Genomic DNA, 23836 nt, shown 5'->3' with positions numbered 1-23836 from the left:
TGATCCCCTGGCCTCTTTCCTGTTCCAAGATGCTCCATCTCCCCTAGTATTTCATAGCAGTTCCCCATACCTGGAATAGTCTTTCTCCTTATCTCTGCATCCTGGCTTCCCTCAAGTCCCAGCTAAAATCTCACCTTCTACAGGAAGTCTTTTCGCATCTCCCTCAATTCTAGAGCCTGCCCTCTGTGGATTATTTCCACCTAATCCTATATTTTGCTTGTTTGTACATAATTGTTTCTATATTGTCTCCTCTGTTAGAATGTGAGCTCCATGAGAGCTCACAAAACAGGATCCCTGTGTGTCTTTGCATCCCCAGTTCTTAGCACAGTGCTTGGTATATAGTAGTCATTTAATAAATGCTTAGCAAGTGTTATCAACATATGCCTCTCCCATCTGGACTCGTATGACTGATTTTTTGAACACAACTGGAGGACTTTATGTTTTTTATCCATTAAATTCCTTATTATATTCATCAGGATTACTTCATTTACCTTATTATATTTACCTTATTACTTTATTACCTTATTATATATTGTCAGGATTACTTTTGCTCTGTCCTTGAACATAATTGTCCGTCCCATCTTTGTGTCATCTATAAATTTAGTAAGCATGCCATCTACTCCATCATACAAGTCATTGTTAAAAACAAACAAACAAACAAACAACATTGAACACTGTGGTTCAAGTACTGATGTCTGGGGGACTCCTTAACCACCACTCTCCTTTGAGAGGAGGAGGAAAGGAAAAGGGAGGGGATGAGCTGAGTTAGCCAACTAGCTGGGTCCCCATTCAAGCAGCTTGGTCTACTCACAGGTTGTGTTTGTCCTTTGTTTTTGAAGAGGATCATGACATCAGGGAAATGATGACATGACTTGCAGATGATTTTGATTTGAGTGAGGGAGGGCTGTGCAAGGTCACGAACCTCACTTTCTCCTCCTGAGCCATCTGGATCCAGTGGCTAGATATTCATCAGGATGACTGGAAATGGTCCAGGATGCAGTGGGAGACCTTGGCCCTTTTAGGCTAAGGCCTTTTCCTGTATTCACTTAAAGTGAAGTAAAGGAAGACAGTTCCTACGAGGTATGTGCTGGAGCCAGCTCAGACTGGCTTGTGAGTACTGATTGTTAAATTTCCAGCCTGATGATTGATTGGTTTATTGTTTTGTTGATTGTCTAAACTCTAGATTTAAAATGTCGAAGAAAATATTAATAATGAAGATTAAACTTAAAAATGTGTCATTCTTCCACACCGCCCCCCCGCCTTGGCCTCCCAGACCTGGCTGTGAAACATTTATCAGCACACTGGTGTACCTCACTCTAAAGAAACTTACATTCTAATAGTGAAGACAACTCAAAAAGAAGCTGAAGAGTGGGCAGAGGAGATACTCATTGGGGGATGTGGTAGAGAATGTCTGGAGAGTCCAGCCTGTGGAGGAATGAAGACCTGCTTATTTTCCCTAAAATGAAGGTTCTGGGAGAAACTTAGACAATCAGAGAAAGTCCATAGAGTCAGGAGTGCAGCCTGGAGGAGAAATTGCAATCACTCTAAACCTCCTAAGGAAACTCTAAGTCATTCCAAGAAAAATTTTAACATTTAGACAAAGGTTGGACTCTCTGTCTTAATTTACATCTATATTTTTCTCTAGTTAACCTCTGGACTTTTTGTGGTTAAGACAAAATTCAGGTTTTTGGAATGTTTAGGTAAAGAAATAAGATTATATTATATGTAGTGTCCACACAGTGTTTGGCACTGGAAGGGGAAGTTGGGAAAAGATCTGACCTTTTCTTGGATTTTCATTTAGTCCTTAGGGATTTCTGTGGCACAGCTCATTTGCCCTGAGATGCCTGAAGTCATGTCACAGAGAAATCCTTCCTCTTCCTCCTTTTTCTGGTTGCCTCTGGGCTGCTAGATGACTCTAAGATAGTTCCTGCCTTTTGCACAATTCCTCAGGACCCAAGCAAGTGAAGCAAGTGGCGTGGACTGATTTTAGGAAGTGTATAGATGCTGGCTACCCTCAGTTCTGATTGATTGGATCAAGAAGTGTTCTTACTTAAGGAAGGAGGTTGCTTATTGAAGATAATAGAGGCTTGGTCTTGCAAGGAATTTGTGAGAGTTTATTAGGGATAGATTCTTAGAGGAGGCTGATTTGGGGTCTGTGTTTTGAAGGAGGTCAATACTTTACAACTCTCTTCCCCTTTCCCATCCCATCCCCCAACTTTGAAGTTTTCCTGAAGTTGGCAGAGGTAGGAAGATGCCCCTTTGAGACAAGAGGACTCTGGAACATTCTTGGGCTCCTGAGAAATATTGCTCCCTCCACCCTCATCATCTGAAGCTGGGGCCCCAGATGGTTCTGTGGGACCAGGGGCAAAGAGGAAGCAATCCAGAAAGAGGAAGTAAAATATTACCGAGATAGACAGGAGGAAGACTGAGACCTTGAATTGGAGCTGAGTCTGTGAACTGGCCTCTCCGCAGTCCTGGCAGCACAAGATCCAGAGACGGAAGGACGCTTAGAGTCCCTCTGAACTAACCCTTTCATCCTACAGAAGAGGAAACAAAAGCTCAGAGACTTAACACTGATTTTGCCAAGGTCACACAGCTAGGAAGGAGCCGAACTGAGATTCAAATCCTCATCCTCTGACTCCAATTCTTTCGGAGACTAGATGGGGGTGGACAAGACCATGCAAGTGACCTCAAAGGTAAGTAGCTGTGGGAGGTAGAGGTTAGAGAGAGCCTTACTCTCCTGAAGACAGTGGGGAAAAGAACTGCAGATTCCCAAACTGTGATCTCTCTGAGGAAGTTAATCCATCTGAGACTTGGTATTCCAATGTTCCCAGAGATCCTGGCCCCTTCGAGACAAGGGGAGTATTCAGAGTCAGAGCCCCATGATTGACATTCTCACTATCCTTTAGTTCCAGGGGACCTGTGGTCAAAGCAGGGGTCTCAAAAAAATTCTAGAAACAAAGAATTTAATTACCAGCTCTATGCTGATAATTCTCACATCTGTATATCCTGCCCCAATCTCTCTCCTGACCTCCAGTCTTGCATCTCTGTCTTTTAGATGTCTTGATGTGCAGTAGATATCCGAAACTCAGTTATGTCCAAAACAGAACTGGTTATCTAAACCCTAAACTGTCCCCCTGATTTCTACCTTCCCTATTATTGTAGGGCAATACCACCCTCCCAGTCCCTTGGACTGGAAACCTAAGAGCCACCCTTGAGTCCTCACTATTGCTCACAGCCCCTGTCCAAGCTGTTGCCAAGGTCTGCTGATTTCACCGTTGCACCGCACCATCTCTTGCATATCCCTCCCTCTCTCCTCTGACACTACTACCACTCTGGTGCAGGCCCTCATTACCTCATATCTGGAGTACTGCAACAGCTTGCTGGTGGGTCTGCCTGCTTTCAGTCTCTCCCCACCCTAAGCCATGCTCCATTCTGCCACACTCCATTCCACCCTCCACCCTCCAACCTCCCACTCAATAAACTCCAGTGGTTCCCTAATCCTTCAAGATCAAATTCAGTATGTTCTGTTTGGCATTCAAAGCTCTTCATAATTTAGCCCACTTCTACCTTTCCAGTCATTTTACACTTTATACTCCCCACTACATACTCTTATATCCAGGATTGAACAAGACTCCATCTCTTAGCTCCAGACATTTTCTCTGGCTGCTCTTCATGCCTGGAATGTCCTCCCTCCTCCACTCTGCCTTGACCTCTCTTGCTTCCATTAAGTCCTGATGAAAATTCCATCTTTTATTAGAAATATTTCCCACCCCTTCTTAATTCTAGTGCCTCTGTTAATTATCTCCTATTTATCGTGTTTATAGCTTGCTTTACATAGGTTTGCTGTCTTTCTCCATTGGATTATAAACTCCTTGAGGACAGAGACTATCTTTGGCCCTTTTCTTTGTATCCCTGCTCCTTAGTACAGTGTTTGGTGCTTAATAAATGTTTATTGATTGGTTCATTGAATGTCAGAGCATAACTTTAAGGCTGGTAGAATCATAGAATGTAGAATGTTAGGGCTGGGAAGGACCTTGGAACACAGAACATGGATGTCAGAACTAGAAGATACATTAGAAGATGGGATCAGAGGTCACAGATTCAGCGCTGGAAGGGATCTTTGTGGTTCAACCCTCTCATTTTACTGATGAGGAAACTGAGGCCCAGGTATAATAAATAATAATAGTTAGCACTTATATAGCACTTTAAGGTTTAGAAAGCTCACTGCAAATTTTATCTCATTTGACCCATGACACAACGTGGGAAGTAGGTGCTTTATTATCCCCACTTTACAGATGAGGAAACTGAGGAAGATAGAGGTTAAGGGACTTGCCCAGGCTCACACAGCCAGTACATGTCTGAGGCTAGATTTGAACTCAGGTCTTCCTTTTTCCAATGTAGATATTAAGCACTTTTTCCAATGTAGATATTAAGTGGTTTGTCTGAAGCCACACAGATTCTAGGATTCATTTGCCACTCCTCTGGCTCTCAGTCTAATCCTCTTTGCACTACATTAGACTCTTTTTGTGTGTCTTGGTTCCTTTGTGAAGCCTACGTGCCCCTTCTCAAAATAATGTTTTTAAATTCATAAAATAAAGTACATAGGATTACAAAGAAAAACCAATTATATGGAAATAAAGAGGTGCCATTTTCCCCATCTAAGTTCATAAATCCCTGAAATCTGGCCACAGATCCCTTGGTTGGGGGGTGAGGGCGGTCTGTGGATCCCGGGTTAAGAACTCTTAAGCTACATGGGTCAGAAAAGGCCTCATGTGGATGATGTTTGAGCACCTCCAAGGGAGCTAGAGATTCTAAGAGCTGTACTTTGCAGAGTACCAGTGACACATAGTAGGTACTTAGTAAATAGTTAATTGACTAATAAATGTTAGTAAGCTGACTATATTCCAGGTAGTGGGACAGCCTTTGCCTTTGTACAGAAACTGGAAATGAATTGTGTGTGAAGAGCAGCAACCAGGCCAATTTGGCTGGCATATAGAATCCATGAAGGAGAATAATACACAATAAGAGTGGAAAGATGGGCTTGAGAGAAAGAATTTAAATGCCAAACAGAGGAGTTGGCATCTGATCCTAGAGGCAATAGGGAGCTATTGGAGTTTATTGATCAGGAGAGTAGCATGGTCAGACCTATGCTTTAAGAACATTGTTTTCGCAGCTGTGTGTAGAGTGGTTTGGAGAGGGGAGAGACCTGAGGCAGGAGGACCCATTAGAAAGCTACTATAATAGTCCAGGGAAAAGACAACTGTGGTATTACTTGCTTCTCAGATAATTTCCCACAAATCATTGAAATCATCATTTCTTTATTAGGATCCACCAGGATACAACCAAGGGAAACCATCTGAGTTGGTTTTCAACTATATTTTCAGTTATATTAAAAATTTACAACAAAGAACAACATATAACATGTAGAACTTTAGGATATTTTCTAACAAAGAATTGATCATTATGAATGATGAGCCAGTTTTAGAAAAACATGGAAACACTTGCATGAAATAAGGAAAAGTGAAGTGAGCATGACCAAGAGAACACTGAATACAGTAACACCAATATTGTTCAAAGAACAACCAAGCTATTCTGAGTACTAGAAATGTCAAACTGACTAGAAAGAGCCTATGAAGGAGGATGCTCTCTACCTCCAGAGAAAGAACTGAAAAATAGAAGAAGACATAGTATGGTTTTACATATATTTGTAAATCTAGGTCAAATGGTGGCTTTCTCTAGTGTGAGGTAGGGAGGGAGGAAGAGTTTGAAACTTAAAATGTAACAAAAAATAATAAATTGAAAATTTTTTCAAATGGACACAAAATTACAGCCAAAATGGAGCTTAGAACATAGAACATCAGAAGTAGAAAACACCATCTTCTCTATCCTGTCCATTTTTTAATGGGGAAACTGATAATGAATGAAGGTGAGGCTCACCGTCCTGACCGAGGGCCTGAAATTTCCCCATGAACACCTTTGCTTTGGAGCACAGGAATCAGAGATCTAGAAATGGAAGGATCCTCAGAGGTTATCTCCTGTAATTCCCTTATTTTACAGATGAGGAAACTGAGGTCCAAGGAGGGCAAGTGACTTGCCCTGAGTCACTCTGGCAGCAAATATCAGAGTCAGGATTTGAACACAAGTCTTCTGACTCCTGGGGAAACTAGAAAGTGCAGTGGATAGAGTGCCAGACATGGATTCAGGAAGACTCTTCTTCCTGAATTCAAATTCAGCCTTGGACACTTAGTAAGTGTGTGACCTGGTATGATGAGAGAGAGAGAGAGAGAGAGAGAGAGAGAGAGAGAGAGAGAGAGAGAGAGAGAGAGTCACTTAACCTGGCAAGTCACTTAACCCTGTTTGCCTCAGTTTCCTCATCAGTAAAATGTGCTGGAGAAACCAACGGCAAGCCACTCCAGCATTCTTGCCAAGAGAACCCCCAAATGGGGTCATGAAGAATCAGAGACAACTGAAAAACCACTGAACAACCACTTCTGACTCCAGAGCAGTGTTTTTTTCCATCGTACCACTCTGCCTCCTTATACCTCCCTCCCACTGAAGCATTGGTCTCTCTTGGATGTGTCTTGAAAATGAAGCACCCCTTGGGAGGGGCAGTGAGTCCCTCTAGGGAAGTGAGCGATATAGACTGGGAAAAGGAAGCCCAGTTGAGGGGTACTGAAAGTGGCTCAGAGAAGGTTGACTGGGACATGGGGTAGCCCGGAGACAACCTCTGAGGTTGTAACCTTGGAGATGGCTGGCAGGCTGATTCATCATCTGCCACTAAGGGAAAGGCCAGGCCTTGGGGAGGAGGAGCAGGGCAGGCTCAGGATGTGCATGACCTCTGAGAGAATTGATCAATGACCAAGCATTTATTAAATACCTCCTATGTGCCAAGGGGCTGAGAACACAAACACCAAGTGCGAAACAATCCTTTATTGTGAAGTGCTTACATTCTAGTGAGAGGATGTCAGAGAGGGCAAACAGATTGTCTGAAATGGGACCCAGAATCCTAAGCTGGAGGGAATGTGGGGATAGGCTGTACGATCATGAGCCAGACTGAGCTGGCCTCAGAGTTCAGTAAGTCCACCCCTCCTGGGGTCAGAGAGAGGCAGATTTAGACAAGGGGACTTACCCACAGTTACACAGTGAGAAAGTGGCACAGCTGGCATTTGAGCGAGCCCAAAATCTCCCAGCTCCTAGGCTAGAACCTGCCCCTTACCATCTTTGCTCTTATCCAGACAGGAGAGAATGGGAAGGGACTTCTGGTTTGTTTTGATTTGTTTTTTGGCTTGTAGGGCATAAGGATTTGTTCATGTTATAAAGGGGGATTTTCTGAGAAGAGAGAACAAAGGTGAGCTGTGAATCAGGGCTAAAGAGTGAGAAGGATCTGATCCCTTTTGACCCTTGGGATGTTATTTTTGGTACCTGCTCTCTCTCTCTCTCTCTCCCCCCCCTCCTCTCTTCTCTCTCCTCTCCCCACCCTGTCTCTGTTTTTCTCCTGCTTTTTCCCCCTTTCAAAGGCCCCTAGGCCCAGGCCACCCATTGCCAAGACTTTCCCTTGTCCTGTTTGGAAGCATAATGTCCAGTCCCTTCCCTCTTCCTGCTGGAGCAGCCTCTAGAAAGTTCACTCCAATGAGTTAATATATATGTAAAGTGATCTGCAAACCTTAAAGCACTATATGAATGCTAGTTGTTATCTTTGTTGTTATTCCAAGAGAATTTGTGTGTAGACGAAAAGCAAAATCTACAGGGGAAGTGGCTTGTACAGGATCACATAGGTCCTAAGTACAGGAGGCAGGATCTGAACTTTGGCACTTTGACTCTGGATCTAGCCTGGAGCCAGAAATGCCGAGGCTCAGCCAGGCCCTTCGCAAGCTGTGGGACCACACTATCAGATCATCAGTGGGCCTCAGGTTGGATGGGTCTGCTCTGGATTCAAGGTGGTGCAGGCTTAGAGTTCTAGGGAACTGGGAACACAGGGAGGAACCAAGGAGGCCCCATAGTGAAACTAGGCTCATAAAGTCACAACAAAACTGCAAGTGATTTTAAAAATAAAATGAGGAAGTGAAAACTAAATGAATGTTTTCCAGTCTTGGTTATGGTGGCAACTTGAAAACACACTCAGAGGACATGCTGCTAGCAAGACAGACCCATCCATACAGAAGGCAGTGTCATGGAGAAGTGCCATCAGGTACACAGAGTCACAGACTCTCAGAGTTGGACAGCTCTAGTCCCATCTCCCTACTCAGAAATCACATTACAACAGTCTCCCTGGGGATGCAGAACTTGCTACGGAACAAATCATCAGCACTGGTTTTTCTGTATCAGGTTGATTTCATCATTGATGAAAAGATGGCTCACCAACCATGGGGTAGATTATCTGTTGGGGTCTGAAGACAGTATCCAAGCCAGTTATGAGTATGGTCACAGAATGACAGTATTTGGGAGATGGGAGGGATGTCAATATGGATCTGCTCCAACACATGAACCAAAGGACTGACTCCCCCCTCCACACACACACATACCCAACCAGAGACAGTCCAGATTTTTTTTTTGAGACAATTGGGGCTAAATGACTTGTCCAGGGTCACACAGCTAGTAAATGTCTGAGGTCAGATTTGGATTCAGGTCCTCCTGGCTTCAGGACCAGTGCTTTATCCATTCTGCCACCTAGGTGCCCTGTCCGGATTTTTCTTGAAGTCTTCCAAGGAGGGAAGATTCCACCGCCTCTCATCATGGCCCATTCCACATTTGGATACTATTGGATTGTCAGGAAGGTTTTCTTGACATCAAACCAAAATTAGCTTCTTGGTAACTTCTATTTCTGCCCTTTGTGGCCAGATGGAACAAATCTAAGTCCTTTTCCACATGAGAGCTGCTTGAATACTTTGATACATCTTGGATTGCCCTCCTAATCATCTCTTCTCTGGGCTAGTTAGTGCCAGTTCCTTCAACAAATCCCCATATGATGCAGATCCAAAGTTTTTGCACCATTCTGGTCACCCTTCTCTGAACACTTGCCAGCTTATCAATGTCCTTCTTGAGATACAGTTCCCAGAGCCGAACCCAGTACTCTAGATGAGGTTTTCTGAGGACAGAGTACCATGGAACTCATTACCCTATTACTTTGAAAAGCTATGCTTGTCCTAATGCAGGCCAAAGTTGCACTAGTTTTGTGTTGTTCTTTGGTAGCCTTTTCACATTTCTGATTCATATTGAGTTTGTAGTCCACTAAGAGATTTTCAAAGAAGCTGCTCTCTAACCATTGCTGGTGGTTGTGGAGTTGATTTTTTGGTACCCAAGTATAAGACTTTACATTTATCCCTATTAAATTTTATCTTATTAGATTCTGGCCAATCAAGATCCTTTTGGATCCTGAGAGTTATCTAGTATGTTAGCTACTCATCCCAGTTTTGTGCCTCCTGCAAATTGGATGATCATCCCCTCTAGGCCTTTATGCAAATCATTGATGAAAATGTTATAAGCACTAGGCCCAGGATAGATCTCTAGAGTACTTCATTGGAGATTTCCTGCCACATTGACATGGAACCTTTAACAACTTCTCTTTGAGTCCAGCCATCCAATTATTTTTCAAACCAATGATTATATTACTGTCTAATCAATTTCTCTCCATCTTTTCCATGAGAACAATATGAAACACTTGATCAAAAGTTTTGCCAAAACCTAGATATATAGACAACATTTCCCTTGCCTACCAATTTAGTAGTCCTGTCAGAAAAGGAAATGAGGTTAGTCTGGCGTGATCTATACTTTGTGAAGCCAAACTTGGCTCTTTGTGATCATGGTTAACTGTTTCTAGACACTCTGCAATCATTTCTTTAATGATCTGTTCTGGAATTTTCCTAGGAATTGAAGTCAAGTTTACTGGCCTATAGTTTGTAAACTCTGTTCTTTTCCCTTCCTCCCCAATTTAAAGAAAATCTGGACATTTGCCTTTTTCCAGTGTTAGGGTACCTCTCTCATTTCCCATGAATGGTCTTTCAAATATCGTTGCATTCAGTAAGGAAAGGGCCACTCTTGAGCATAGGAGAAGTCAGTGGCTATATCCCAGGTATGACATGAGAACATGGTAATGTATAAATTATAAAGTGTACATAAAATGTTTTGGAACCTTAAAGCCATGCATAAAAGTCAGTGATGATTAGATGCTAATGTAAAAGGTAATAGGAGTGTCCTTTGAACTGCTTGCACTAATACTCAAGGCTCCCTGACCACACTGGAAACTGGACACTGAGATTTCCTGATCAAGAACATGCAACCCCATAGTCTGAGAATGGAGCTTATGAATCAAATGAACCAGGCTGTGGGAAAGAGAGGAGTTTGATCCCTTTTTAATCCTTATACTTCTGAAAATGGCAAGTAGGAGTTTGAGCCCATCTGTCCTTGTAGGGCGTCTATGGTATAAATCTCTGTCTTAGAGTTCAGGTCAAACCTTAGTCCTGAGGTATGTCTCCTGATCCTCAAATACCAAATGAAAGGTGAGGTAGAGGCTGGGAGCTATGGTTCCTATTTTTATGCAGCCAGATTTGTGCATGGCTTTGTGGGGCTGCCCCAAGGTAAGGAGTTTCATTAATCATTAGGCACACATACAGGGTAGATGCCTTGCAATCCCTGGGAGAGGGGAATGTGAATGCTAGCCAGGCTGGACAGACATCTGGAAGCCTCATCTTCTACTGGAGACTCCTGCAGAGTATTCCTATGTTCATGTCTGGGCCAAGGGGAAGGCATGATAGCAAAGAATCAATTAGTCCTCTCCTGGCTGAATTCTTAAAGGACCCTAAAGGGAAGAGAAGGGAACATTGATTGATCTGGGTTAAAATCATAGAATCCAAGAACATAGAATGGCAGAACTGGAAGGAGCTTTGGTTTATAGGATTTAGAGCTAGGATGGCCTTTAGTAATCATCTGGTTCAACTCTTTCATTTTGCAGATGAGGAAACTGAGACCCAGGGAAGGGAAGCAATTTGCCCTTGGTCACCTAGTGAATTCATGGCAGAGCCAAACCTGAAACTCAGGTCTGATTTGGAAAGCTCCCCACTGAGCAGGAATTTGATGAGGAAAAGAAGGTTTAGTTCCCTATAGTTTCCTCATTTCCTCAGTTCCCCATGTCTAGCTTGCCATCACAACTGGCTTATCATAGGTTGTGATAAATTTATAACAACTGTTTTTTGTTTTTGTCTTTGTATCCACAACACTGTGCCTTGTACTGTGCAAGTACTTAATCATAATTAATATTAAATAAAGCTTGCTGAATTTCTAGTTGGAGGGAAGTTTGGAGGTCATTTAGCCATATTCTCTCACTTTACATGTAGGAAGTCTGTGACCCAGTTGATTTGCCTTCTGAGATATTTTCTGGGCTATGCAGTTCAAGGTCTGCCCCCCTTTGTAAGCCCTTGGGTCGTCTCTTGGACCCTGGGTCCTGTCTTACATTGGCCTTCCCTAAGGAAGTCTGCACATCCTTGTTTCACTGACTCAGATCTCCTGCCATCCATACTTCCCCTACAGAGAGACCCCTGGCCTGGGAGGTGTGTTTCCCATCCAACACAAAAATACCTTTGGAAACCTGCAAGGTGGGACTCTAAAAGAGGTGGTAGATAAAGACTTCAGGATGGTAGGAACAGATAGACAGAAGACGGATGAATGGACAAACACAGAAAAAACACTTTCCTTACAACACTAACTGTGAGGCAGAGAATGCCAATGTACTCTCCATTTTAAAGCTCAGGAAACTGACACTCAGAAATAGAAAGTGATTCATTCAGGGTCTATTAGCTTGTAAGTTTCAGAGACAGAATTTGAATATGATTCTAAATCCAGGGTTTTTTACAAGAGATGAGAGTTTTCCCCCATCAAGCTGGGGTTGGCAACTCATGACCAAACCACTTCCCTCTCCCTCTCTTCCCTACCCTGAGTTTCAGAAGACCAGCTACAATGCGGATCTTGTTGTTCTCAGTAATTCTTACCCTTGAATTCAGTTAAAAAAGTATTTATTAAGCACCCATCATGTTCACGGCTTGGGGTAGGCTATAGAAAAAGATACACAGTATGCCCTCAAGACAGTCCTTACTGTATAATAAGGAGGAGAGAAGAAAGGATAGGTATGCAATAAGGTAGAATGCCATCACAGCCAAGGAGAGATCCAGGCAAAGTGATAGGAGAAATCTGAAGGAGAGATCAGTGTGGGGGAAGTGGGGATGGAAAGCAGTTTGTGAGCACGTCTAAGGGTCTGGGGGAAAACACATTCAGTGCCTGTTTCCATTGGTTTGTAAGTAGTTTCTTGTTTTTATTTCAACAAAATCTTATTTTGTTTAGATCTTTCATTTATCACTTATTTCACCTTCATTTCCAAATATGTCTCCCTCTCCCACCAAAAAGGTCACCTCTTGTAACAAAGATTTAACGAAGATCAATCACATCTGTCATATCTGATAGTGTATGTAACATTCCACACTGACATTTCCCTCCTCCCCCAACTTGTGCAAAGAGGGGAGGGAGGTGTATTTTCTCACTTATCTGGGGACTGAGCTTGGTCATGATCATTGTGTGTGTGTGTGTGTGTGTGTGTGTGTGTGTGTGTGTGTGTGTGTGTGTGTGTGTGTGTGTGTGCGTGTCTGTGTGGGTGTTCCTAAAGTTTGTTGTTGTTTTTGCCACTAAGGAAAAAAGCCCAGTTCTTATGAGTCCTTACCAGTTAACCTCTTCACCTTTTGATGTCTTCAGATCTTTGTCCTGACACCTGCTGTACTCAGCCTGGAACATTCTTGGGAGTTCGGATTTCCCTTGCAAACATCAGACTCAGAGCTGAAGGGGTTCCCTGTGGGTAGAGGGAAGGAAAGAAGCCCAGCTGGGTGTGGTTGTGAAGGACTAAGCAGGTAGTTCTCCTGCCCAGACTAGCTGTGTTTTCTCAGCTGAATCAATTGTAAGTCCACTCTTACCCAGCAATGCAATCCTCCCCGCACCCTCAGGTACAAACTTTTACAAAAGCCTGAGGGATGGGGCAGGAAGACTTCCCAGGCAGCCAGAAAGCAGATTTAGTGAAGAATGGGGGAAAGGTAGATCAAAGTCAAATTGTTGGGAGTCTTGAATACTAGACTAATGCCACTTATGTAGTAGGCACTGGGGAGTCCTTGACCATTTTTGAGCTGGGAGAATGATTCAGTTATCAGGAAGGTGATTGCAACTTATGGAGGATGGATAGCAGCCCCTTCCTCTGGGCAACCCCCACCCAAAGCCTCATGCTGGCCTCCTCTGGGCAGGGAGGGTAAAGTGTTGTCTTCTCAAACCCCAAGAAGAGCGACTTTGTCAAGGTGTGGCCCTAGCACTTGGCTTTACAGTATTTGGTTGCAAAAATGAGCCTCTTTCTTAGGAAAGATTTCAGCCACCTGGGAACTGGCAGTGGGGAACATGTTTGAGGCCTGACTATGTCTTTGATGGCTAACCTGAAAGTTATTCCTTCCTAGCGCATGTCAGTAGGGGGAGGAGTGTGGATAGCGCCTGAAAATTCATTCCCCTTCTTTGAAAGCAAAGTGCAGGGCTGAGAAAGGAGTTCTAGGCTAGAAGTCATGATCATAACTGGGATCAGAGCTCTGGCTCTGCAATTCACTGTGGGACCTGGGGCAAGTCATTTCCCCCTTCCTGGGACTCAGTTTCCTTCCTATCACGTGGGGAGAATAGCCCCTGCCCTACTTCCCTCCCAGGGCTATAAGTGAAAGTGAGATGGAATAACTGGGTAGAAAAGTATTCTGTGCTGCTAAGGGATGTTGTGATTATGGGAAAAATGGTCTAGAGTTAGGTCTGACTAGAATGAGACTCCTGAACCCCTAGGCTCACTGACTCTTGGGGGCCAGATGAAAGCAGCTCCTGGAGGGAGAAGATCAGAGGGAAAGAGTGAAGTGGGCAGACTTTCTAGAGGAGGAGGCTGGGGCAATGACCATCTGGGGAAGGCATTCCTAAAGGATGTTGCTGGTTTAGGAGCAATGTCTCCTGGTGGGACTTCTTTGGACAGCCACTTTGTCTTTGTCTTCCCTTTCCTTACTCTCATCTTCCCAATAAGCCCTTGGCCCAAGAAGTTCTTTTCAGGGCTACATCTAAGAAGCTGTTGCTGGAGATGATTCTACCACAGGGCAGCTAAGTGGCTGGAGCTTTGGACCTGGAGTCTGGAAGACCTGAGTTCAAATTTGGCCTCATACTTAGCTGTGCAACCCTGGGCAAGACACTTAGCCTTTATTTGCCTTGGTTTCTTCATTTGTAAAATAGGGATAATAATAATACCTACCTCCCAGGATTGTTGTGAAGATCAGATGAAATATTTGTAAAGCACCTGGCACATAGTAAATACCATATAAATGTTAGCTATTATTATTTTCCTACCATATATCAACAATACCCTTTGATCTGGCAGAACCGCTACTTGGTCCAGTTCTGAAGATAATTAGGGGAAAAGGAGAAGAACCTCTAAGTAGTAAAATGTTTATAACAGCTCTCTTTGTGCAAAGAAATGGAAATTGCAGGGATGCCCATCAATTGGGGAATGGCTGAACAAGTTGTAGTATATGATCATGATGAAATACTAATATGCTGTCAGAAATGAGGAGCTTGATGATTTTAGAAAAACATGGAAAGACTTGCATGAAATAATGAAAAGCAAAAAGAGCCGGACTAAGAGCAAAAGTGAATATAATAACAGTAATACTGCTTTAAGAATGACTTTAAGGGAATAAATTATTTTGATTATTCTAAATAACCCAAATTAGTTATAAAGGGCATATGAAGAAAGATCCAGAGAAAGAACTGATAAAAAGAAGAATGTATAGAATAATTTTACACATATATACTACTTTTGTCTAATAGTAGCCACCTCTAGGGCAGGGAGGGAAGAAGAGGAAAGAAAAAAATTTACATGATAATTCTGTTGTATATTTGAAAGGCTATATACATAGTAAAGCTATACATAGTATAGCAAGCTATACATAGTAAATTTACAGTTTCGTATGCAAATTTATAGTTTCATCTTTTTATTGTACTGTGTTATAGAAATGCTTGTTTTATTCCATGAATTAAAAATAAAATTTTAAAAACAGTATAGTGATAATGATTGTCATAGCAGAAATTCCACTTTCCCAATTATATGAAGGGAGAGAACCAAGTCAAGGACCCATTTTGCAGAAGACACAGTTAGGAAGTGACTTACCCATCATCCCAGGACACTTCACTCCAAATCCAGTCTTATTCCTACTCTTCTCTGCTGCCTCTCACCATAGCACCATAACAACTTAAGAGTTCTGGATTGGGAGTTAAAATATCAAAATTTAAATCCTGTTCTGCCACTTACTACATTTTTGACCTTGGATAAGGCACTTCTCTCCTCAGAAACTCAGTTTCCTCATCTCTAAAATGAAAGAGTTGAGTTAGATGACCTGGAATTGGGTTAAATGATCTCCAAAGTCCTTAATTTATGATTCTCTAGATTCTATCCTTAAAGCCTCAGACCTTTGGTTTCAGACTTTCTGTTCCTTCAAAGGACAAATTAAGGAACACTTCACACTATTATCAGCTGTTGACACCTCAGTAGGAAGGATTAATCAGATCATTCTCTAACTTCTGGTTTCTGTTATTTTCTTTGTATCTCCCCTTCCCTTCCACCCCCTTCCCAATTTCCAAACTTTTATGTAGATCCAGATTATAGGGACACTGTCCGTGATTTGGCTCCTGGCTATAGTCTTTTTGCACTTCCTAAGGCCTGTCATTGTCCCTCCAGTCTTGAATTTGGGGGTAGAAAAGGAAGAGGTTGTGATCTATGGACCATGGAGCAATGAGAGGAGATTCACTGAGGAGGACTGGTCAAATGGAGAAGAACTGGAAGAGGAGACGTGGAGCTACAATGACTCATGCAAGTAGGTGCTACTGGCAGTCGTTTATATACTCATATAATGTTTCCTAACATTGACTCGTTTGGTCCTCGCAACGACTCTATGAACTATTTATTTAACACTGCTATCCCCACTGTAAAGGCACTGGGAAGTTAAAGGACTTGCTCATGGTCACAAAACTATTAAATATCCGAGGTAGAAATTGAATCCAGATCTCTGTTGATTCTCAACCCAGCATTTTTTCCCATTGTACCACTCTGCTACCCAAGAAATCTCAACAGGAAGGTAAAAGTTTGGGTTCTCTGACTTCCCCTAATCACCGCAAAGGAAACCAGGGAATGAGCCAGATTCCTGGTTTGATATGGGAAGGAGTTGGGAAGGTCCATGTCTGTATCTCTTGGCCTCAAACACATGCACCTCAGTACCTAAAATCCCACCGTTGACCCCCTTGGAGTCTGTTCCCCCTCTCCAGGCAATCTCAGAATCTCAGAATCTGGAAACCTCATGGGATCTTGGCCGTCTCAAGTCCTCAGAGGTTCATGGGATTTAGAATTGTACAGGACTTTAAAGCTTACCTCCTCGTTTTCAGGCTTGTCCAACGTCATAGAGACAATAGGCAGCAGAGCTGAGGTTGGAACCCAGGTTCTCTAGGTCCGCGTCTATTCCCCTTTCCACTTTACCATGATGTCTCCCTAATCAGCCTGTTCCATTTCGGAACAACTCTAATTGCTAGGATGTCTTTTTTACATGGAGTAAAAATCTGCTTCCTTGCAGCTTTCTCTAATCTCATTTTCTTCATGATAGACAGGTAATTACCGCACCTCTCCCTACGTCTTCTCTTGTCTAGAGTAGACGTCCACAGTTTCTCGAGTCATGGTTGAAGTCTCTCTCCATGTTGGCTCTCCTCCTTTGGTGGGCAACTTTTCAATGTCTCTTCTAAAATTTGGTCCACTTAATTGCACACAATACTCTAGATGGTGTCTGATCAAGGCAGAAGAAGTGGTCCTGTCATCTCCTTCATTCTGGACACTGTGGCTGTCATGTCACCCTAGTGATTCTGAGCTTGGGAGAAGCTCCATGGTCTCACTGAGGTACTCCTGTATGTGCTGAAATAAAACCTGAGGTTGTAGGGCCAAGGGTTTCATTCAACCTGGGCTGTTTCTGTTGCAGGTTTGTCCTTGTGGAGAGCATTCCTCAGGACCTGCCCTACCTATCTGCCCACTCATCCGCCCAGCCCCTGATCCAGTCCTGGATGAAGCTCCTGGATTCTGCTCAGGAGAGTGTCCACATAGCTTCTTACTACTGGTCCCTCACAGGACGTGACATTGGTGTCAACGAATCTTCTTCCCAACCGGTACGTGTACCAGCAGACTGAGCAGGTCACAAACTGGAAGGAAGAATACCTGGACATCACCTTTGGGATCCTTCCCTTGAACCTACTTCCAGAAAAAGGAAAGCTTGGCTGGGAGGGGAGGCTGTGGAGTCATTTATGGAGCCCATTAGGACTGGCAAAACACCTTAGCATACATTGTTTCATTTGTCCCTTGCCTACAAAATAGATACAGACATTTTTAGTCCAATTTATATAGGGACAGAAAATGAGGGTTAACGTGATTATGTGACATGGTCACAGCAAATATCAGGGGTAGAATGGGAACCCAGCCCTTCCCCATTCCAAGACTGTTGCTCAGAATTGGCATCACTGCCTCTGAATACCTTGTAGTTCTTGGCTATTAAGTACATTGGAGTTGTCAGTGTCTAAGAGCCAGTCATGGCTACTGGGACATTGAATCCAACCATTGCATGTTTCCTGTTCTTTTGAAGACTCTTTGGAATCTTCTGTCTCATCCCATCCTTCATCCTTCTAGCTTCATTTAAAGTCAATTCAATTCAATCATACTGAGTCCCCATATGGCCAGCTCTGCTGTTGTAATACAGAGTAATGACAAATCCAGTCCTTGCCTCTAGGAGTTCCTAGTCTAGGGGAGAGAAAGGAAGAGCAGGGGCAACCCCTACCTTTGGGAGCTTGGAGACTGACTTTTGAAAATGAGATTTACATGGCAGAATATCCCTTAGCCAAGTATATGTTGATAAATTGGCAGTTTGGTTAATTGGAGTATAGCATTCATCTGAACAGAGTGACCAGAGATACAGTTCAAGTGCAAAACCCAGAAGCATTTATGGGGTGAGTACAACACACATGTGCATGGGAAACAGCTTCAGATATCGGGGGCGTAGGAGAATGAAAGGAATACAGAGTACCCAGAATCAAGATGCTTGTACAAGTTCTGTCCATTTGAGACTAGTGGGAACCAGTTTGAGCTGGCCCTTGGCTGCTGGCACAGCGGAGGTGTTCTGGACTCACCCCGTGGACACTGCAAAGAATCACTGGCATGTCAGACTTGAACAATACTCATTGTGCTTCCTGACTGACTGATTTTGATTCCCAGGTTATTTCAGCCTCCGTGGATAATAAGGGAGTTCAAGCATATCAAGGTGATTAGTAAGCTCATTATTCATTCCATTTCTACAGTATAACAGTGTTCAGTCAATTATAACCAAGTGAACAAAAGGTATGACTCATAAGAGATCCCTAGGGGAAACTTTTGTTGCTTTCAAAGGATCTGAGGCTAGGTAGCATTTTAATAAGGGAAGAAGAAAATAGAAGGCATTTTGAGCTCTAATCTTGGGTGGTCTAAGGCTGCCTGGCTGGCTTGACTCTACTGAACTGTCCTAGATTGGTAAGTAAGTCATTATTCCCTCCTGCTTACATTTTGGTTCTGCTCTGCAGGGGGAAGAATTGTTGGGGAAGCTGGAGACTCTGTTGGCCCGGAACGTCTCTCTGACCATTGCAACAAGTGACCCAACACTGGCTGTAAATTCTACTGACCTGGAGGTCCTCGCAAACAAAGGTAGAGGTCCAAGGGGCCTTTCTCAGCCCCTGGTAACCTCACTGAGCTAGAATCAAGCCCTCCTCCTATTGCATTCAGGGGACTCCTCAGGAAATGTTGCCTCCTTCAAGAAGCCTGTCTTAATATATGGGGAGGAAAAGAATAGGGAAAAGATCAACTTCTATGAACTGCACCCCATCTAGCACAAAATGCCCCTGGGAGATCTGAATTCCATTTCTCAGTCTCTGCTTTACAGTGTTCTATGCTGTCATCCTCTTGAAGTGGAATATTATCACAGCAAGTTGCAGGACTGACCCTAACCATAGGCAGCAGAGGCATCCCATACATTGAGTCCATGTGTGGATAGGAAGGGTGTGAGCAAGGTTCCTGGTCCAAAGGTCCTTTTTCCACTGACCTGCATCACAGGAATTTCACCATTAGGATATTCTCTTTTTTGATCTGGAAGGGGTTTTTGGTCCTCCAACATACCCTGTTAAAAAATGGCTGTCTCAAGAAGGGATGGGCACCTCAAACTGTTGCAAGTCAGCTCACACATGGCAGGCATTAGTGGCTGGCTACATGGTAGAGAAGCACGACTGAGAGAGAATGAGGATGGCAGACAGGACAACTTTATCCTAGCCTAGGCTTTGCCATTAACTGACTGGGTAACCTTGGGACGGTTCTGTCTCTGTTCTGGGTTTTCCCAAATCTAAAATGAGGAGCTTAGACTCAGTAGTCTCTAAAGTTCCTTCACAACATATTAGATCTGGTATGACTTTCTCCTTTTTTACAAGGCATCATGAGCCAAGCACCAGGGTCAAGAACCCCATCAGACTTCTAGAAGGGGCAGAAGCATTTTCTTACATTTCCATGACCTTGGTTTTTGTCAGTCTTGGACTTCATTGTAGACCAAAAGCAGTTGCTGCTTTGGATGCTGTCTCTTCCCCTCATGTATCATCTCTCCTTTTGCAGACTAAGTCAAAGCTCCCTTCATAACCTAAGTTCAGTCCACCAGCTTGGAGCTTGGTACAGTCCCAGTCTTTCTCAGGATAAAGAGAAAATGCTGTTTCTCTGGCCTTCAATTCCCCAATTTATTCAGATTTGAATTTAAATTCAGCTTTTAGATATGTTTATACCTACCTTCAGGAAAGTCAGTATGAATAATTCTGAATACTCAGTTACATTAATATTTGAGGTGCGCCTCCATGTTAAAGGAGGGATTTGAGTGTGTCAGGGGATCCTCACAAGTGACCTCTACATTCTTTAATAGGAGCACAAGTGAGGAAGGTGCCAATGAAGTACTTGACCCACGGTGTACTGCATTCCAAGTTCTGGATTGTGGACATGAAGCACGTGTACCTGGGCAGTGCCAACATGGACTGGCGATCCCTGACTCAGGTGACTTGTTATTCACTGCAAACTTCATGAGGAATCAGAGGGAAAAGAGGAGGGAAGGGGGATCTGGGGCTCCATGGGGGACCTTCCTCATACTCTATGTAGATGGGGTGTATTCAATAACTGTTCTCCTGGAAAGTTTTTATGTGATTCAGACTTAGAAGGAACTTTACATATAAAAGAGTCAACTGCTCATTTTACAATTACTAAAATTTGTGGTAGGGGATTGATTTGCCCAAGGTCATATATATAATAAATGCCATATCCAGGATTCTGGTCCTGGTTTTCTGACTCCAAATCTAGCCTCTTTCTATCATAAAATTGTGGTCAAATCTTTGCCAGTTGAACCTGATTTTAAATGAGGTGGGAATCTTTCTCTTTCAAGGAGTCCCGCAATGGGACGCAATTTGATAGAGTAGGTATCATCATCCTCCCCCTCAAAAGCTGGATTTGTAATGAGAAGAACTGGGTTCAGATGATTCTGCGTCTGTAAACGTTGGAGAGCGTCGAACTTCTTCCATAAAATGAGAGATAATCTTTGCACTACCTATAGTGGCCACTATGTGGAGCAGTGAACAGAGTGCTGGGCCTAGGTCTCCAGTTCAGATTTGAATCTCAGACACTTACTAGCTAGTTATTTAACCCTGTTTGCCTTAGTTTCCTCATCTGTAAAATGAGCTGGAGAAGGAAATGGCAAATATCTCTAGTATCTCTGCTGAGAAAACCCCAAATGGGGTCAGGAAGAGTCAGACACAACTCAACAGCAAAGAAAAATAAATAGGAATATTGTGAAGAAAGCATTTTGTAAACCTTAAAATAATTTGAAAATAATTCTTTTGTTGAGTGAAGGACCCAGAGTCTTCACATGAGGCATTACTCCTTGCTGCATTCATCCTATGAGCCCAGATGCTCCCCCAGATTAGATGCCCACAGCAATCCCCTATTCTGGGCCAGAAAGAGACTCTTGGCTAACCTACGATTAGCTAAGGCTCAGGCACTAGGCTCTCCAAGCACTCTGGAAGAGAGAGGCAAGGTCACTGTGGGAGAGGGGGTTTTAAAAAGGCTTCCTAGTGGAGATGGGATTGTAGTTGGGCCTTGAAGGCTGGGTAGGGTTTCTTCACAGGACCAGATATTATCCTGGGCCAGAAGCTTCAGATTCTCTGGATGCTTCTTGTCTCTCTATCTGTCTCTTTCTATCTCTTGGATTTCTGCAGGTGAAGGAACTTGGAGTTGTCATCTATAACTGCAGCTCCCTTGCATCTGACCTTGAGAAGACATTCCAGACATATTGGGTCCTGGGGGTCCCCGGGGCCACAGTCCCCAAACACTGGCCCCAGAACTACTCCACAAACATCAATTGGCGTCATCCCCTGCAGGACACACTTGATGGAATGGTCACTACTGCCTATTTCTCTGTAAGTGGGAATATGCAGAACTCAGTTAGAAGAAAGTGTATTGCCTTTTCTACTTACTATCTGACTGCCCTGCATAAGGCCCAGCTGAGCAGGTATGGCAGGCAGAGTTTTGGGCTGGCACATCAATGGTCATAGGACCATCAATGGGAAGGAAAGGCCCCAACTGCCCCCTGTTCAAACCCCTTCACTTTTCAGAGGATAAATCAGAGGGCCTGAGAAGTTAAGCCACAGACTCTCAAAGCTGAAAGGAAGACCAGAAGCTCTATGGGGCAACCCTCCTCTCACTGAGAATCTCCCCTGTAGTATTTCCAACAAGTGATCGCCCAGCCTTGGATTTGACCTTGGAGGCCAACAGTGAAAGGAATCCACTAACTCTTAGGGCAGTTTGTATGGTGTGTGTGTGTGTAGATAGAGATTTATAGATATATATCTATCTCAGGAAGTAACTTTATCTATATATTTACATATAAAGATTATATATGAATATGTAAATATACAAGGAAGTAAACATATAATGCAATAGTATTCCATTGAAATACAATGGAATAGAACTAATAAACATAAATATATTATTAAATATATTATATATTATTATATTATGTAATATGATATATAAATATAATAAATCAATATATTAGAGATACATAAATTGTAATAATATACGATAGTAAACATATTTATATACAGCAATATATAATTCATATATAAAACATATTTATGGTAAACAGGATTATATAGAGTAAATAGCATATATACATATATATGAATATATAGTAAATAGGAAGTAAATAAGACAAGGAAGGTGCTGGAATTAAGAGAGAGGGACTGGGAAAGGCTTCCTGTAGAAAATGAGATTTTAGTTGGGACTTAAAGGATGCCAGGGAGGTCAATAGGAAGAGATGGGGAGGGAGAGCATTCCAGGTGTGGAAGAGAGCCAGATTAAAATACTGAGGGATTACCAAGCCAAGAGATGGAGTGTCTTGTGATATAGACATGCATCACAAAACAATCGTGACCAATCATCGATATTTTATATAATTCCACTATTGGATCAATCCAATAATTAGGCAGTCAAGAAGCATTTATTCAGTACTTATTATGTGCCAGGCACTGGGTACTTATTAGAAATTCATCTTTCAGGCTGCTCAAATTTATTCATGAGACTGATTTTCTGAATCCAAATTTGCATGACTTTACATTGAAAATCTTGAAGTACTACATGAATATGAACCGTTATTACTATGATTTCTATTAAATGTTACCCAGTTCAGTTCAGCCTCATTGAAATCTTAGAGTATCATTCAGATTGTCAGTTTGGCCTCTTAGTTCTGTGTCATCTACAAATCTGATGAGCAGACCATCTGTGCTTTTATTCAAAATTCTTCAACAGGACGGAGTCAAGCACAGATCCCCGGGACACTCCACTAGATGTTGACTTCTGATGTGGCATTGATTCATTAGTGACAACTCTTTGGATCTGGCCAAGCAGTGAAGTAACCTTCTCGAATTTCCACAGGGAGTGAGAGGCAGAGCTAGGATGCTCACCCAAGTCCTCTGATTCCAAATTCTGTGCCCTTACTGCTAGAACAGAATAATCCAGTCCCTGTCCTTATGTTTTTATGGCTCACAATCTAATCATGGAGCTCAGGCACATCCATGGAGGATTTATGTATGAACCCCAGACAAAGGACTATGGTATTAAGAGGAGCAAGAGAAGCCACTTATTTCTGAGGGGTCAGAAAGGGCTCACTGGAAAGTCAACACTGGAGTTTGACCTAGTGAAAACAATTCATCGGCAATTGTGTCTTCCAGTTTGTCTGACAAGTCATGTAGGTGAGGAAGAGCCGTGAGATATCGGTCTATAAGGCAATCTGGAAAGGTCAGTTGAAACCATATCATGGAGGATCTTAATCTTTGGTAAGCTACTTAGCTACCAGCTTTGGTCCTCAGGTGCCACATATATAAAATGAGGCTTGAGTAGGAGCTGGACTAAATGATCACTAAGGATCAATTCTAAATCTTTTGATCCTTTTTGATCTAAATCTTTTGATAGCCATAGGAATCCATCGAAGGTTTCCAAAGAGGGGAGAAATATAAGACATGGGATTTGGAAAGATTAATCTGAAAACTTGGGCAACATGGAACCTTTCAGTTATAGGGCCTGAGACTGACCAGTCACCATCTCAGGGTATCATAGATGCCTTCCTCTGTCCACACCTGCAAAGCTATCCCCTCTCATCAGTGCTAG

The 23836-nt window shown here is 42.9% G+C and overlaps 1 protein-coding gene across 1 annotated transcript in view; it reads left to right on the top strand.

The window, feature by feature from the left end:
- Positions 1–2222: 2222 nt before the first annotated feature.
- The window catches only part of PLD4 (phospholipase D family member 4), a 31625-nt gene continuing 10011 nt past the window's right edge, over positions 2223–23836 (top strand). Inside the window, exons 1-6 of the mRNA XM_072630046.1 lie at positions 2223–2696; positions 15691–15911; positions 17058–17241; positions 18679–18799; positions 20049–20176; positions 21388–21588. Of these exons, the coding sequence (XP_072486147.1) occupies positions 2661–2696; positions 15691–15911; positions 17058–17241; positions 18679–18799; positions 20049–20176; positions 21388–21588 (891 nt within the window). The 5' untranslated portion in view covers positions 2223–2660. The remainder of the gene's footprint in view (positions 2697–15690; positions 15912–17057; positions 17242–18678; positions 18800–20048; positions 20177–21387; positions 21589–23836) is intronic.

The sequence above is a fragment of the Notamacropus eugenii genome, chromosome 1 (genome assembly GCF_028372415.1).
Source record: "Notamacropus eugenii isolate mMacEug1 chromosome 1, mMacEug1.pri_v2, whole genome shotgun sequence".
NCBI lineage: Eukaryota > Metazoa > Chordata > Mammalia > Diprotodontia > Macropodidae > Notamacropus > Notamacropus eugenii.
The sequence above is the reverse complement of the archived record's forward strand: the minus strand, read 5'-3'. Positions and strand labels throughout refer to the sequence as shown.